General features: G+C 34.2%; 1 protein-coding gene across 1 annotated transcript; it reads left to right on the top strand.

Annotated features, from left to right (window-relative positions):
• Nucleotides 1–11339: 11339 nt before the first annotated feature.
• Nucleotides 11340–13095, top strand: LOC107896029 (serine/threonine-protein kinase BLUS1). Its single transcript, XM_016821186.2, has one exon. The coding sequence runs from the start codon at nt 11494–11496 to the stop codon at nt 12889–12891; it is 1398 nt and encodes a 465-aa protein (XP_016676675.1). The 5' UTR covers nt 11340–11493; the 3' UTR covers nt 12892–13095.
• The last annotated feature ends 4743 nt before the right edge of the window (nt 13096–17838 follow it).

Here is a 17838-nt window from a genome sequence, read left to right as displayed (position 1 = left end):
TCCCTAATACAAGCCTACGAGGCCCAAATCATGCATTAAAAGTGGTTTGGGACTAAACCGATAACTCAGGAAATTTTTGGAAAACTTAGAAAATTACAAAATACAGGGGACACACGCCGTTGTGGCCCGGCCGTGTGTCTCACACGGCCAAAGACACGCCCATGTTACATGCTGTGTGGACATTTGAAATGGGATCACATGGCCGTGCCCCAGCCCTTGTTCGACCCCGTGTAACTCTCTAACTTGGGTCACACAGCCAACACACACACCCCTATGACTAGCTCGTGTGCCCAAAGAAATGGCCACACACGCCCATGTACCAAGCTGTGCCAAAACTGTAGGGTATACTGACTTATGCCACATGGCCAAGTCACACGCCCATGTGTTAGGCCGTGTGGAGCATACTGACTTGATTCCTAATTAAACACCAGGGGACACACGGTCGTGTCACCTGACCGTGTGTCACACACGGCTGAGACACACGCTCGTGTCTCTATCCGTGTGGACAAAAATAGGCTATTTACCAAGCCATCTTTCTCACCCAAACTTTCATTTACCAACACAATCCAAATGGCATATAACATGGCATAAATTGGCATTCAAACCAATCTCAACCAAGCTTAATTCATGCTAAATTCATACCATTAATCGTAAAATACACAAGTATCACAATAAGCCATTCAATTTCATACCAAATTCACATTCACGAATCATTTAACTAGTTATCTTCCAATTATATATCATTTTACATAAAACCAAAAGCATACCAATATCAAAATATCAAACATTTGATAATCATAATACCAATTCACAAAAAACCATTCACAATAAGCATTTACATGGAAATTACCAAACTCATAACAAAGGTCATTTCCACATATATATACATCACCAAATATACCAAAATAAGCCAAGTCACATGGCTATACACAAAACCAAACACTTAACATTTACAATGCCAAATCAAATGGCTAAGTCCACTACCAACATAAAGATCATATTGACCACAACTCCTATACATGCCATATAACCAAATACATAAGTTCAAAAGTACCAAAGTGTAGCTTGATAGTGTAATGCAATCTCCGACGGCTCTTAAATCCGAGCTAGCTTCAATAATCACTATAAAACACAGAAAAATTAATAGAGTAAGCTATAAAGCTTAGTAAGCTCCTATGAATTAATAAGCAAAACTCACCATTCATTCACCATTCAAGTAATATGAACATAATATACTACAAAACATTTAATCATAAGGTTAACATATATTCAATCACATAATTAATCATGAACTCATAACTTCCATAGATTCAATGCTCATATAGTTTCCGTACATACCTGTACTGATACGTATCTATTTCTCACCATTTCATATCTTCGATATATCGGTTGAACCATTTGGAATACTATTGGATACCCGATAATCTTGCACCCTACGTGCCAAATACATAGCCGAAGCTAACTCAATCTCATATCACATATAATGCTCACTCTCGAGTTCTCAACGGGTCTGCTCACACAAGTTGACGGTCATGACGTAGCTACACGGTGCTGCTTACACAAGCTGACGAGAATCCACAACACATGCCGGATAACTCAGCCACTGGTAGGATGTACGAACCCGCGCCCAAATCACATAACCCCTAATGACATGTCATATGTATCCTAATCTATTCCTAAGGTTCAATCGGGATTTCACATTGTCGAATCTTTGTCGAACATATCCGCAAGGTCGTATTCACAGTGAATTCAATAATAAAACATTTGAAACACAAATATATTAATATTTATTAACATACGGACTTACCTCGAATGCAAAAACGACGAAATGGACCGATTAGTCTAACACTTTGTTTTTCCCCCGATCTCAATCCGAACTTCACTTTTTTTGATCTATAAGTAATCAAATTTAACTTATATTTAACTTATTAAATTATCATTCTATTCAATTTAGCCCAAAATGCATATTATGACAACTTTACACTTTTGCACCTAATATTTCAACATCTTTACAATTTAGTCCCTAACTCATAAAAATACAAATTCATGCAATTAGGTCCCTACCCATGCTAGCCGAGTTTTTCTTATTATCATAGCAGCCCATATTTTTCATTTATTTCATATTTCTACCACAAAGTTTTCACATTTCTCAATTTAATCCCTAATTGACAATTTTACCAAAAATCACTTTACAAATGTTGTTTATCTAACAACAACCATTTATTTTCTATCATCAAACATCAAAATACATATACATTCATCAATGACAGAACCCTAAATCTTTATCAGTTTTGCAAAATAGTCCCTTAGCTAGCTAGATTAAGCTACAACGATCTCAAAAACATAGAAATCATTAAAAACGAGACAAAAATCACTTACCAATCAAGCTTCAAAGTGACCGAACCCTCGATGAAGAAAAATGGTTTCTTTCCCTTGAATAATCGATTGAAGAAGATGAATAGGAAAGAAAATTTGTTTTGTTTTATTTTAATTAACTTTAATTGTTAAATTACTTAATTAACCTTTTAATTTAAATCAAATTTCAACAATACAAATCTCATAAATGTCCACTAACATACTAATGGTCTAATTACCACTTTTAAGGACCTTTACTTTAAAGTTCTATAGCTGTTAAACACCTTTAGTTAATAGAATACAAGTTTTACACTTTACGCGATTTAGTCATTTTTATCAAATTAAGCATTTAAACGATTAAATTTCTTAACGAAATTTTCACACAATCATACTATCATGTTGTAGACATTAAAATAATAATAAAATAATTATTTTGAACTTAGATTTGTGGTCCCGAAATCACTCTTTCAATTTAGTAGAGTTGCATGCAATCTTAGAAATAGGACGACATAAATCTACTGAATTAGAGTCAAATCTAATAGGGGAATCCATAGATCGAGTTAATGAGACAATAGAGGTTTTAATTAGAAAGAGATTTCAATTAATCAACCTAGAGTTAGTTGTTCTTATTCTTGAAAGAGATATTAACATAATTTAGGGATTTATACGGGTCAAGGCACAAGTGAATAAATCATTTGATTTAGATTCAGAAAAATAAGTAAAGTCTAGGTGAAATCTTTCCTGGGTATTGTCTATCTCATTGGTTTTCTTCAAATATTTTCCCAATTCGCTCTCTGTTGCATTTTTAGTAATCAATTTAGTTAATTTTAGATTTAAATCAAATTCATTCAATTTATAGGCTAGACAATAAAAAGATAGCAATTACTAGTACTTTTAGTCCTCGTGGATATGATATTCCCGACTCACCATAGTTATACTATTATTCAATAGGTGTGCTTGCCTTTGTCGTAATTTTAGTTAGTTAAGTGACTCATCACGTACCTTAGTTACTAATAAACCACTCCATGGAAGCTTCATTTAAACAATGGTTAGTGTAAACATCATGCCTCACACACTGTGTTATCAATCACCGAGTTATCAACTAAGAATACACTATAAATTATTCAATAATCAAACTCAAACATGCATATATGATATTATAAAACCATCCAAAATTAAAAATGTCCAATGTCCAATGTCCAATTACAACCAAAATTAAACTAAGTCCTAGAAGTTCCACAATGATCGATTAACATCGTGTAACTAAATCTCTACCGAGCCTTAATCTCTTGGAACTCTATTGCTCGACTCCTCAGCTCCTTAATCCTGTCGGTTAACTGCACGAATGTGAGGGTGTGAGCTTAAAAAGCTCATTGAATGTTAATAAAACGAAGAGTAAATTAGCATCCAAATCATACTTAAATCGAAACCAATCAAATAAAAATTTTTAGTCACAATATCAATCTATAATAGTTCAATGTCATATGCTCAACCATGTATCAAAAATCATAATTAATCATGGCATATAATCATCAATTTAGCATATAACATTTCATACATTTATTTTGGCATATATAATCATGGCTTAATCAGGTAATCATACATTGGATAAACGGATCTCCTTACTCCCAATCAGAATCAGAATCAGAATCAGAATCAGTCCCGGATTGAGTGGGCCGAGGCCACACGCTCCCTTATATCGCCTTAAATCAATCCCATTAATTGGAGACACAAGCTTAACACTCCCTTATCTATTCCAAATCAATCCACCTAGAGCCTCATTGCTCACAAATAACATATCAATTTGGTGAGTACTCACAAACCCTATGGCAGACCAACTATATCCAATGGACCCACCATACTATAATACCAATATAATAAATCAATTATAACATAATTTCAGTCAATAATGTGTTCAATTTAAAGTGCCAAAATGCATATGTGAATCATGTAAATAGCCATTTTAACATCAAATTAAATCTAGCATACCAATTACCTATTATCAATGTTCATTTATCAATTGAAATATCAACATACCATGAACCAAAAACTCCAACATACTTGCTTAGTTCACCATTATAATCAATCAAATCAAACACATAAAATCACTAGATGCTCAGTTACCAACACTTAACAAAAATTTCATCACTTAAAAATATATCAATAATCTTACAAAAGTAACCAACCAAAACTCAATTAAATATTTGCAATCAGTAATTTACTCATCCAATTAAGCATAAGTGAGGGTCAATTTACCAAATCGCCCTTTAATAACACTCACCACACAACTAACTCAACCACAACCAAGTGATCAACCAAGCAAATCCAAGCTTCAATTTCGATTAGCTCGATCCTCTTCAAGATTCGAAGGTTCAATAGAGATAAAATAGATATTACCACCTTTCAAAATATATAATAAACACAAATTTTCATCAACTAGGCTACACGAAATTCTCGCTCAAAGTTACCTTACCGGATTTGTATCATCAAGTCCAAAACTCGATTCCTCACAAAATCGACTACTCTAGCCCTTCTAATCACTTCCAAACATCAATACTAGACCAAATAAACATATAGTAAGCATCAATTTCACTTTTAAATAAATTTTACAAAAATCCAAAAAATTAATTCATGAAGATGATGAAATTCAAATTTCTTTAAGTTACCTTACAAAACATGTTTAATCTTGATAAAAAAAAGATCAAAAACCTTCTAATAAATCCATTTTGAGTTGGAACATCCATTGATTTGTGGATTTCCTCTCAAAATTCAAGATCCACCATTAAAACACCTTAAGCTTTTGACAAAGATGACATTGATAAAAAATTCATGTAATTATCACTCAAATCATGTAAATATGCTTCTAATCATCATAAAAATAAGTTTACAAATAATAATTACCTTTGATTCGTTCTAAATCTTTTGATTGAAAATTTTGATTCAAGAATCTTGAGAAATTTTAGAATATTTTTGACTACTTTTGTGAATAAATTGGGGTGAAAAGAAAGGATTTTGAGAAGGAAATTTGTTGAATCTATTCTTTGATGATAGATCTTTAAAACCATCCAAAGAAAATGAAACTTTGTAGCTCTCTAATATGATGTAAATTGTGTGAAAAATAGGCTACATGCATTGTGTTTAAAACTGAAACAACCCACTAGAAATTTAAAATTTGGAAAATTTTCCCAATGGCCACTCCCACATTTCCTTTTCTTTACCAATTGATCATTTCCCTCCAAAATTCCAAATTTAAAGGTTTATTTGCCAAATAAATACTCCAAAATTTCCTTTATTTTACAATTAAATCAAATTTAATTAATATTTAAATTAACTCAAATTAACCCCCAATAAAAATTATTTTAATTTTTTTGACCCAAATTAATTATTTTTACTAATAATTATTTAATTACTTTAAAATTAATTTTCCAAAATATTTTTATTTTTCCGAATTATTTTTAATAGATTTTTTATGAAAATTGACCTCCTAAATTAAATTAAAAATTACTATTAACCCAATAAATTCCTAAATTCATGCTTGGAGCCCGAAAAATATACCCGAAACTAGTAGACTCGATTTAGGGATATTACATGTTGTATATGACATGAGACGGTAGTGTGGCATCCTATATTCGAGCTTGGTGACCAGGCCAGGTATAGGGTGTTACAAAATCGCAATTTTGATACGATCTGGAACACGTCTGTGTGGTAGCCCGTGTAGGAGAGTCCAGCCCCCGTGGCCCTTTTACCTTGCTCCGATTTTTCGATTTTCACTCGTTTTGCCCCCAAATGCTATTCTAAGTATAGAAATATGAATTTAAAGGATTAAAGTATAAAATTAACTATTTTACATCAACTAATCATCAAAAAAAATATTAAAAATGTGGCTAAAACTTTTCATCACTTATTAAGTATCGATACTATTAGTATTTAATGACTGATTCAGTGACCATTAAATTTAGTTTATAATGATACCAAAGACATTTTATTGATACCTGGTAAAAGGTACCTTTTTAAAGGGCATCGATACTTTTTGTGATTGTTCAAAAATCTAGAAATCAGAATGCAAAATATGTTACGATATCAGCCAAGGTTTTGATAGAAAAAGTCTAGGTACCGACACTTTTGATTTTTGCTTAACATTTTTAAACTTCGAAGCTTAAAATAGTATCAATAGTTTTATAAGTATCGATACTTGTTGTTTAGGGAGCAATTTTTCACTTGATTAAAAAAAACTTTAACTTGAGTTAAAATTGGTTATTTTGAATTTGTCCAAAAATTTTCTAAGTGTTCAAAGCATTTTCTAAAGTATTTGGAAGATTTGAAATAGGTTTATACTTTGAACATTATCAATTCTTCGTTCAAAAACAATCTTTATTCAAAAATATTTTTATTTGTTATATCAAAACATTATCAAATAAAATTAGTTTAACACAAAATTTTAAGAGTTTAAAAAAATTCTGATGGATTAAAATTGATATTTTAAAAGGAGAGGAACAAATAAAATGGGAAGCTCTTATTTAAAAATCAAAATTTTAAAGTTGAAAAACAAGGTATTAAGACCGTCATTTTTTAAAAATAATAATAAATAAAATAAAATAAAATATGAGAAAATTAGCTACAAAATAGAAAAAGATAAGGTAAAACAATTACCACAAAAGGAAGAATATAATGTTAATAACCGTAATAATAAATAACAACAACAATAATAATTATTAATGTTAGATAATAAATAGATAAATAAAGAAATATATATATATGTATATATATATGTAAGAATGAATGAAGGCTACCTAACGCAGGTTGGATTCAGTCTGGGATAATGGCCATAGAGGCACAATAGGATAGGAGCGACAACATCAGGGCTGGGGCAATCAGCTTGGATAAAAAGCTGGGACGATGAGCAATGAAGAGTCGATGCAGGGAAGAGGCTAGGGCAGCAAGACGTGAATCGATTAAGACGGGCAATAGTGGTGTAGGTGTCACGGGGCAGAGTTCAAAGCTCGTGACCATCGCACCAAATGCATCCGATGGAGGTCTATTGCTTAGATAGAGATCATTTGGCCCACGAGAACTGGCCCGATTCAAGGAACTGTTGGAGAAACCTGTCAGATTGAAGCCTAGTTAGCCCGATAGCGAAGATATGCAACTTAGGCTGATTTGGTAACTAATCTTAGAAGATGGAGAGAATCATATCTTATAAAGATTAGATAGGATTTGATATGACAATATTTTGTAAATCCCTTAAATCACGGGATATGGTTAATCTCGTCCGTCGATGTAAATGTATCTTAACCGTCAGTTTTAGGAGAGCTCAACTATAAATAGAGAGCCTCCCCTCATTTGTACTCACTCCATTACATTGTTTCATTATTCTTTGTGAATAAGAGAATAGAGAGCATTTACTCAAACACTTTGCGAGCGCTCTTTCTGTTGTTCTTTTGGTTGCTTGTTTTGGCATAAATCGCTTCCGCTTTTCAATTTGGTGCCTTAGAGGAGTTCTTAAGGAATCCTCATTCGAGTAAAGGCTAACTTAGGCGAGTTTGGACAAGCGAATCGCCTAAGGCCGCACGGATTGCGAGATGAAAGGTCTAGTCCCGTGACAAGTGGTCTTAGAGCCATTGGTTCGAAGGCATCGTTGGGATGTCGAAAGAAGAGTTCAAACAAAGGTGGGCAAGAAAGTCTTTAAGGGAGATGCTGTCGGTAGTAGAGGAATGTGTGGGTAAACTCGAGGGATTCATAGAGGATATAAATGAGGCACTTGATGGGGTCGAGGGTTGCATAGACAATTGGAACGAACAGTCTAGAGACTATGTGAAGATATCTCTTGATTCGACCATGGATAAGACAAACGAGCTATTTGATTCACATAAAGATAAACTGCCGGACAGGAACGATGCTCTTGAGGCCATAATGATGGCTTTGAAGGAGGAAATAATGGCCACGACGCTGGCTTTGAGCACAAGAATAGAAGAGCTCGAAGGAGAGTTGGCCTTATGTCGAGCAGCGGTGGGGAAAGGAGTGTCAAGTGCAGCACTCAATAACGAGTATGTACCGAAGCTGAAAGAGTTTGTGGGGACAAGGTCTGCATGCGATATGGACAATTTCTTGTGGAGGATGCAAAACTACTTCCATGCCAAAGGCATCGTGGATGATGCGGGTAAGGTAAATACTATTTCATTATTTCTGACTGATATTGTGCTTTTATGGTAGCGAGGTAGGACCACAAATAAAAGGCAATGTGAGATTGGAACGTGGCAAGAGTTCCAATATGAGTTGAAGGGATAGTTACCCAGAGTTTGTCGAGGAAGAAGCTCGGGAAAAGTTGTAAAGGATAACGTAACAGGGCACAGTGGGGGAGTATGTTCAAGAGTTCAAGGAACTTATGCTCCAAGTTTCAAATGTGACCGAGAAAGAAGCATTACTTGCTTTTCAAGAGGGATTGAAGCCGTGGGTCAAACAAGAGGTGGAACAAAGAGGTGTCCAAAAGCTGTCGGAAGCCATGACAGTAGCAGAATCCGTGGTTAAGCTTGGTCTAAGGAAAGACAAGCTTGGGTCTTCCAAGTCCAAGGAAAAGGGTGTATGTGAAGGGAATCACAAGGAAGACAATAAGGATGGCAATGACAACGGCAACAATGGTGGTAATAGGAAACCACGAGTTGGGAAGAAGAAACCCAAGAGAAAAAAGGGACAAGCTGAAATGCTTTCTTTGCGACGGTCCACATATATTGAAGAAATGTCCGAAGAAATCGGCGCTTAAGAAGAAGCCGGTGGATAATGCCTTGGGACTTGGTTCGAGCGGAAGGGGTGTCGAAGCCAAGGAGGCCGAAAGCGAGAAGATTCAGTGGAGTATTTCTTATGTCATGATCTGCATAGATTGCGGTAGTGTCCGAGGAAGCCTGTCATCGATGGGAACGATGGAGTAGACAAGGAGCCCAAGAAACTTGGTTCGAGCAAGGGAAAAACCGAAGCCAAGAGGGCAAAGAGGAGCAAGTCTGTCATCGAAGGGAATGATGGAGCAGACAAGGAGCCCAAGAAGCTTGATTCGAGTAAGGGAAAATCCGAAGCCAAGAGGGAAAAGAGGAGCAAAAAGAAGCGAGTAAAGTGCTTCTTATGTCATGGTCCGCATGAGTTGCGAAACTGTCCAAAGCAAGTCGTAGTTCAAGGAAAGGCAACGTCTGAGCATGATGAATTGTTAGAAGGGCTTCTACCCAAGGAAGAGGCGAGTTTGTCATCGAACTTAGAAGAAGAAGTTGCGATGAAAACAGTGAAGCTGGGACTAATGAGACTCAAGTCGAGTAAAGCGTCGGAGTTGGCCAAGTCATCGACAAGGCTTCCACCTATGGGAGAGGTGGGTAATGCGTCAGACTTCAAGGAAAAAGAAGTGATACATGTGGGACAGTTGACCCGAGTAAATGCAAAGGTACATTCTGAACACTTTGATAGTGTGTTGCATTCTAACTTGTTGACTTGGCAAGAACATAGGGGCCCTTTCGAAGTTCTTGAGCAAGGAGGCCATGAGACTGTGGGCAAAGCGAAGCCAAGTGTTGTGAATCACGAGGATTCTGTTCGAGGGGAGTTAGAATGTGGGCAAGGGAGTGACATAACTCCTTGTTGTCGAGATGTACAAACGAGTAGGACGGCTCAAGTTAAGAAGCAACGGAAGCCGAGGCAAAAGTCCCGAAGGAAGAGAAAAGCTAAGGCGTCAATACGAGATCGAGGCGAATCAAGTTAGTGCCATTCGGAAGTCGCAACGAGGACGTTGCGAGAATGGGTGAGGAAGAATGTTACGGGTTAGAGTTCAAAACCCAGGACCATCGCACCAAATGCATCCGATGGAGGTCTATTGCTTAGATGGGGATCATTTGGCCCATGAGAACTAGCCCGATTCAAGGAACTGTTGGAGAAGCCTGTCAGATTTAAGCCTGGTTGGTCCAATAGCGAAGATATGGCAACTTAGGTTGATTTGTTAACTAATCTTAGAAGATAGAGGGAATCATATCTTATAAAGATTAGATAGGATTATGGTTAATCTCGTCCGTCGATGTAAATGTATCTTAACCGTCAGTTTTAGGGGAGTTCAACTATAAATAGAGAGCCTCCCCCTCATTTGTACTCACTCCATTACATTGTTTCATTATTCTTTGTGAATAAGAGAATAGAGAGCATTACTCAAACACTTTGCGAGCGCTCTTTCTGTTGTTCTTTTGGTTGCTTCTTTTGGCATAAATCGCTTCCGCTTTTCAATTTGGTGCCTTGGAAGAGTTCTTAAAGAATCCTCATTCGAGTAAAGGCTAACTTAGGCGAGTTTGGACGAACGAATCGCCTAAGGCCGCATGGATTGCGAGACGAAAAGTCTAGCCCCATGACATAGGAAAGTGTTGCAGTCGAACGGAGAAAAAAGACCTCTGATTTTGAGTGGGATTTTCTGTGTCATCTTTTTTTATGTCACTTTCTCATGCAAATTAAATTGTTATTTATAGTAAAAAAATACTTAGGAGTCCTAAATTAATCTAACTTAATTATTTAATCTACAAGATAAAAATTGAAAAGTAAATGAATAAAAGTTATTTATCTAAAGTTAATCTATATTGTCCTCAAAGATAAAAATAATATAATATAAGTATAAAAATAATACTAATTTATCTAAATCCTAATTATCCTAATTAATAATATTAATAAAACCCATAACTGTCCTAGTATAATTCTAATAATTCTAATCCTATACTAATAATTATATTAAGAAAATTTAATAACATAAAATCTTATTTTAAATCAACTATAATAATAATAATAATAATAAATTTAATTTCACAATTAGTAAGATGAAAATTCAAATTCATCCTTAATATTAAATCGAAGTTCAATTTAATCCTGAAATTAAATAAGAATTCAAATAAGTTGACAATATCACACATTTTATTTTAATATAGCTACTATAATAATTTTTTCACTTTTTAAATTATTTAAAATGTAGCAATTGTAAATTTTCATGCATTTTCTCAAAGATAAATCACCGTTGGCTTCTTTCCTTTGAAAAAACCTCACAAGAACAGCTTTCTAAAACCCCTTCTCTTTCCCTCGTCTTTAGTCTTCAAGAATCCTCCCACAAAACCCAATCTCAAAGAAAGAAAGAAGCCCATGGCGTATGAACAAGAAGACCATCCCAAGCTTCAGTTCCCTTTAGATTCCAACTCTTACAACATCACCGCTGAAATCGGTGCTGGTGTTTGTTCTAAAGTTTATACAGCCCAATGTCTTCCCATCAATTCAACTGTTGTTGCCCTTAAATCCATCGATCTTGATCAGTCCAACGCCGATTTCCGCAACCTTGTCGGACGTGAAACCAACACCTCCTCGCTTCTTTCCCACCCCAACATCCTCAACCCTCATTGTTCCTTCACCGCCGGAAACCGTCTCTGGGTGGTTATGCCCTTTATGTCCGGCGGTTCTTTAGAGTCCATCATCTCATCTTCTTCCCCCAATGGCATACAAGAGCAATGCATTGCCATTATTCTCAAAGAAACCCTGACTGCATTGTCGTATCTTCACAGCCAAGGGCATTTGCATCGAGATATAAAGGCCAGTAACATCTTGCTGGACGGTAACGGACGTGTTAAGCTTGCGGATTTCGGTGTTTCGTCATCGTTCTATGCGTCGAGTTCGGTCTACAGATTAGGTTCTTCGACATTTTCGTCGCAATACTGGATGGCCCCAGAGGTGATTCATTCACATAAAGATTATAGTTTCAAAGCTGATATATGGTCTTTCGGTATAACTGCTCTTGTCTCCACCAAGAAGTTTTCAGAAACTTTTCAAGACATGGTTGCTTCTTGTCTCGATAAAGATCCTGCAAACCGACCCTCTGCAGGTGAGCTTTTGAAACATCCTTTCTTTGAGAGTTGCAATGGTATTTCGGAGTTTCTTGCGGAGAATTTGCTGCTTGGGTTGCCTAGTGTTGAAGAAAGGTTTAGGGCAGCAAGCAAGATTCTTGAGGAAGGTGTGGGTTGTTATCCTAATGGGGACTGGGTGTCTGGTCTGTTCCTTCACCATCTGATGCCATCGATAATTGAAGGGAACGGCAATGAAGACGAGGAGTTTGAGGTGCATGACCCTGTACTCCCCGTGGAGTCAACACAAGCGGTGATTCCATGTGACGATGATGGTGAAGAGCAACAACCAGCTGCAGGTGGCCGTCGCAATGAAGGTAATGCAGAAACAATGGTGAACGAACTGATGGCATTGATGACGAGTTTGGATGATCAAAAGGAGAAGGTGAATAAAATAATTAACCAGCTTGGAGCTGAAACGATCAACAGAGAAGATGAATTGGAGAAGGAGAATGCGAGGCTGAGATTGGAGTTAGAGCGTGAAAGGGAACCGAACTTGAAATTGATTCAAGTGATCAAAGAAGAAGATCAATTGTTGCACCAGAATGAGAGGCTGAGATTGGAGAATGAGAAGCTGAGATTGGAGTTAGAGAAGCTCCAAATGCACATTTCTGCTACATCAAGCACTACTACTGATGACAACAATTGAAAGTATTGGATTTGTGGTGGCATTTTAAGTCTGTTTTCTTGCTTATTACTAGAAACTGTTGTTTGATTCCTGATGGTATTATAGGACTAATGTGATTGGATTTAATGGGAAAATTTTGAGATTCTGTATGTATGTTGTTTCATATGATACCTTTTACTTCCTTACCAAATAAATAAATTGAATAAAGATTTTCAGTTTGATAAACAAGTAGATATCAAATATTTTCCTTTATTATTGTTATATCTCGGCCCTTAGACCCTTGTCAATATAATAAGCCACCAAAATCAACCTGTATACCCCTTTGGTCATCAAGACCTCTTGACAATTTGTTCCCTTTCGAAGGACTTAGCCATCCGTTTCCTTGGTGAAGTCACCCACTCAACAACCTATCTCATAAGCTACCTGCTTTTTTTTATACAAATATTTCATCAATTGTGAACACATCACACACATCAAGTGGGTCCCACCGAAAAATAACAATCTCATATTTGGAACGACTACATCCACTACTCATATGCACTATGGTAATACGTTCACTGTCCATAATAACGGCCTGCCACTTTGCACTATAGGATAAGAAAATCCCTTCTATAAATATTCTCCCGACGATAAAGAAATGATAACTTTTGTAAGCCTTGAACTTGTATTAAGTAATCTCTCCTAGTAATCAATCTCTCCTAATAATTAGTCTATCCTTTTGTCTATTTCTGATTCTCCAACTCTTAAATTAAACTGGCTTCCTTAACACTACTATATACTCTTCTTATCTCCACTAGTCTCCTTTGTTATACACTGTATAAACAATTATTAATATTTTAATAAATGTTTTTTATTAAAAATGTCTTCCTTACACTAATAACTCTTAAATGCAATAATAAAAAAATCTTATTCTCCAAATAAAAAACTCAAATTCAAATTATGAAAAATAATAATCACAAACTTAAAGAATCTTAGTCATGAAAAAATGAATGCACCATATTGCGGTGTATAGTATCTTAACACAAGCAATCAACAATACAAGTAGGAGGTTTTTTCATTTATCTTTTAAGATGTATGTCTATGCTAATTATCTTTTGAAATTTAAAAAAAAAAAAAATGAGACAATATCTCATTAAAAAAATGATTTTATTAAAAAGTCACTAGTAAATCAATAAAAAATGCGAAACTACATTAATAAAGAAATTTTATAATGGAAAATTTACGGTTGATGACCCAATTTTTATAAGTTTTCTTGGGTAAAAAAAATAAAAAATTGCAAAAGAGCATTGTCATTATAATCCAGTTTCATTTTAATCATCCGTCATTAATTTGGGTCAGGCAATGTTATTGTAAACTCATTTTAGTCACTCTTAGTATTTTTTAATTTTGGTTACTCTTTTCTTTCCTATAATTAATTTTTTTTCAAAATCGGACATTGAGTTATTCAACTATAAAGATGAAACTCAAATTTTTCCTATAATTCAATTCCCTATAAAAACTCATATTTTCTTGTAAAAAGCTACAATTTTATCTGTAAAAATAAGCTATTTGAAAAAAAAACTAAATTAATTCTAAAAAAAAACTAAAAAGGGAAACATAAATAAAGTTAAAAAGATAAAAATGGCTTTTCAATAAAAACCCTAGTTTTTCTTATACAACCCTATGCAATCAAGGAAAAATAAAGTAATTTTTTTTAAAAAAAAGAAAAACAAAACAAGGAAATTAAAAACATCATATGGTTTTCCATGTAAAAAGTTCGGTTTTTTTCTATAAAACCTAAGGTTTTTTCCTTTTTACTTGAAAAAATTAAAATTAATTCTAAAAAATAAACGAAATTAAAAAGATAAAATGAGTGACCAAAATAAAAATTTACTAAAGTTGGGTGATCAAAATGAGTGTAAAATAACATTTCTTAACCCCAAATTAAAACCTGGTGAGCAAAATAAAAACGAATTGTAACAATGATGCCCTTTTTCTAAGTTTTTATTTTCTGTACTCTAAATAAAAACTTATAAAAGTTGAATAACCAACTATGTAGTTTATCACTTTCTAAATGACGTAAAAAACTTTATAATCTTTGGTTTTTTTTTTAAGTTTTATGATCTTGATTATTCTTATGTTGAAAGAATCTAGTAGTTTATGTAATGGTATCACAAGAATAACGATACTAATTATTTATGAAAACAAAATCGAAATTTCATAAATCAATATTTACTTGAAATTTGATAAATGCTAAAAGTAACATGTTTTAACCTTATTCTTACTATATTTTTAGGTGATTATCTGATGTTAATTGTGAACTTTATACTCCTAATCGTTTAAATTAATCTTTAAATGATTAATAGAGCATTTTGGAGTGAAAAACGAGCAAAAATCGAAGTGTCAGAGCAAGCAACAGGAGCCACACAGGTTGAACCATTCCACATGGCGATGTGACCCATACGAGCATGTGGTAGGCGATGTCGATTTCACGAGATGACGTACCAAACTGTGAAAAATCGTGATTTTTAGGTTTTTCGGGCATTCTAAAACTCATATATGACAAAAATAAGAAGATAGGACTAAGCCATCAGAGAATATTCAAGAAAACAACTCGAAAAACACCATTGAATCCAACTTTGAAGCATATTTCCATTAAGATTGAAGATTTCCAGTTGATTTCTTAGGAAGTTATCATGAGTTTCTTTATTTTTTTTCAATTATACTGTATCTTGGATGTTTCTATTTTCAAGTATGAACTAATTTTCTAAATACCTAGCGGAGATAAACCCTATGATGTATTCTATCATTTGATTTTTATTTTAAAAAATAAATACTTAGTTTCTTGTTATCAATTATGTATGCTTAATTCTTGGTTTGATATTTCTATATTATTAATCCATGTTTGATGTGCTTAAATTGATGGTTGAATAGACCCTGTTTAAGAGTAGATCTTGTGTAATTTAGTAGGGTTACATGTAATCATAGAAATAGGATGACATAAATCTACCATATTAGAGTCAAATCTAATAGCGAAATTCATAGCACGGGTTAATACGATAATAGGGGTTTTAATTAAAAAGAAATTTCAATTAATCAACCTAGAGTCAGATTCTCTTATGCTCGAAAGAGATATCAACATAATTTAGAGATTTCTACTAATCAAGGTGTTAAGTAAAGAAATTGCGTAATTTAGATTGATAGTGATAGATGAAATCTAGGTGGATTCTTTCCTGGGTATTGTTTCACTTATTGGTTGTTAATCGATTATTTTTGTGTTTTGTTCTTTCTCGTATTTGTTAGTTAATTAATTTAGTTAACTTTTGTGTTTAATCAATCACTCAAATTATTCAGTTAAATAATAGAAAGACGATAATTACTAGTACTTTTAATCTTCATGGGAATCATATCTTTTCTAACCATAGCTATACTATTAATTGATAGGTGCACTTGCGTTGTCAAATTTTTAATTAGTTTCGTGACGTATCAAGTTTTTGGCGCTGTTGCCATGGACTAAAATATTAGAAAAACTTTATTTCTATTAATTTAGTCATTTCTTATTTTAATTTTAATACTTTTTTTAATTTAATTTTTACATTCTAATTTTTTCCTTTGCTTGATTCTTACAGGTTCTTTTGGTTTATGACTAGAGGCAGCTCGTTGGAACCATTAGTTTTTTATAGTGAGATAAAAAAATCTCAGAAAAATTGGAGAGAGGTTAGAGAAACAAGGCAAGTTCAACAGATTTTAGTAGACAATCAAGAGCAAAATGACATTACTGTGGAGATGGATATTAATCTTGTTAATCCGCAACTTCCTGCAAGTCTTGCTCCTTAGACTATGTATAACTATGCTAAGCCCATTCTGATTAGGGCTGAATCGACTATTATCAAATTGACTATTACTGCAAACAATGTTAAGATTAAGTCAAACGCAATTTAGATGGTGCAATAGTATGTTCAGTTTATTGGTTTGCAATATAAAGATCCAAATGCTCATTTATCTAACTTTTTGGAGATCTGTAACACATTTAAGATCAATGGCGTTACTGATGATTCCATATGCTTACGGTTGTTCCTATTCTTTTGGAGGAGCAAGGCAAAACAGTGGTCGAATCCACTACCATGGGGTTCCATCACGACTTAGACGTAAATGACTGAGAAGTTTTTGTTGAAGTATTTTCCACCAACCAAAACAACTAAGTTGAGAAATGACATCTATTCTTTTGTTCAATTTGATCTTGAGGCGCTTTACAATACATGGGAGAGATTGCAGAACCTCTTGAGAAGGTGTCCTCATCATTGATTAACTTTGTGGCTTTAAGTTGAAACTTTTTACAATGGTTTGAACCCCTCGACTAGGTAGATGATTAGCACAGCAGCTGGCGAAACACTGGATAACAAAATACCTGAGGCAGCCCAAGAGTTTATTGAGGAGATGTCACTGAATAATTATTAGTGGCAAGTTATGAGAGTAAAACCTTGTAACACCCTGATTTTGGGTCTAGTCGGAATAGTGGTTTCGGGACCACAAATCTGACTATGAAAATTTTATTTTTTATTATATTTTTATGGTCTACGATTTCACGGAATAATTTCGTGAAAATTTCGTTCAAAAATTTTGACATTCGGGCACTTAATTTAGTCAAAAGGACTAAATCGTAAAAAGTGCAAAAGTTGAGTTCTACATACTAGAGGTGTCCAATTGTTATGAAATTTTAAGTTGAGGGTCCTTAAATGTTATTTAGATCATTGGTTAATTTCTGGACAAAAATACACATGAAATAGGTGTAATAAAATATTTTTAAGTTAGGGGTATTTTGGTAAACTAATAATTAAAAGAATTAAAAAGGGAAATAAGCCAAATTAGCTATCATCTTCTTCATTCAACCATTTCTACCAGCAGCAGCCATGTTTAAGGTTTTTTCAAACTCCCAAGCTCGATTGTAAGTGCTCCTTAGTCCCGTTTTTAAAGTTCTTTACATTTTTG

This window comes from Gossypium hirsutum, chromosome A10 (assembly GCF_007990345.1).
Source record: "Gossypium hirsutum isolate 1008001.06 chromosome A10, Gossypium_hirsutum_v2.1, whole genome shotgun sequence".
In the NCBI taxonomy this organism is placed as follows: domain Eukaryota; kingdom Viridiplantae; phylum Streptophyta; class Magnoliopsida; order Malvales; family Malvaceae; genus Gossypium; species Gossypium hirsutum.
This window is presented reverse-complemented; position numbering and strand designations above follow the sequence as displayed.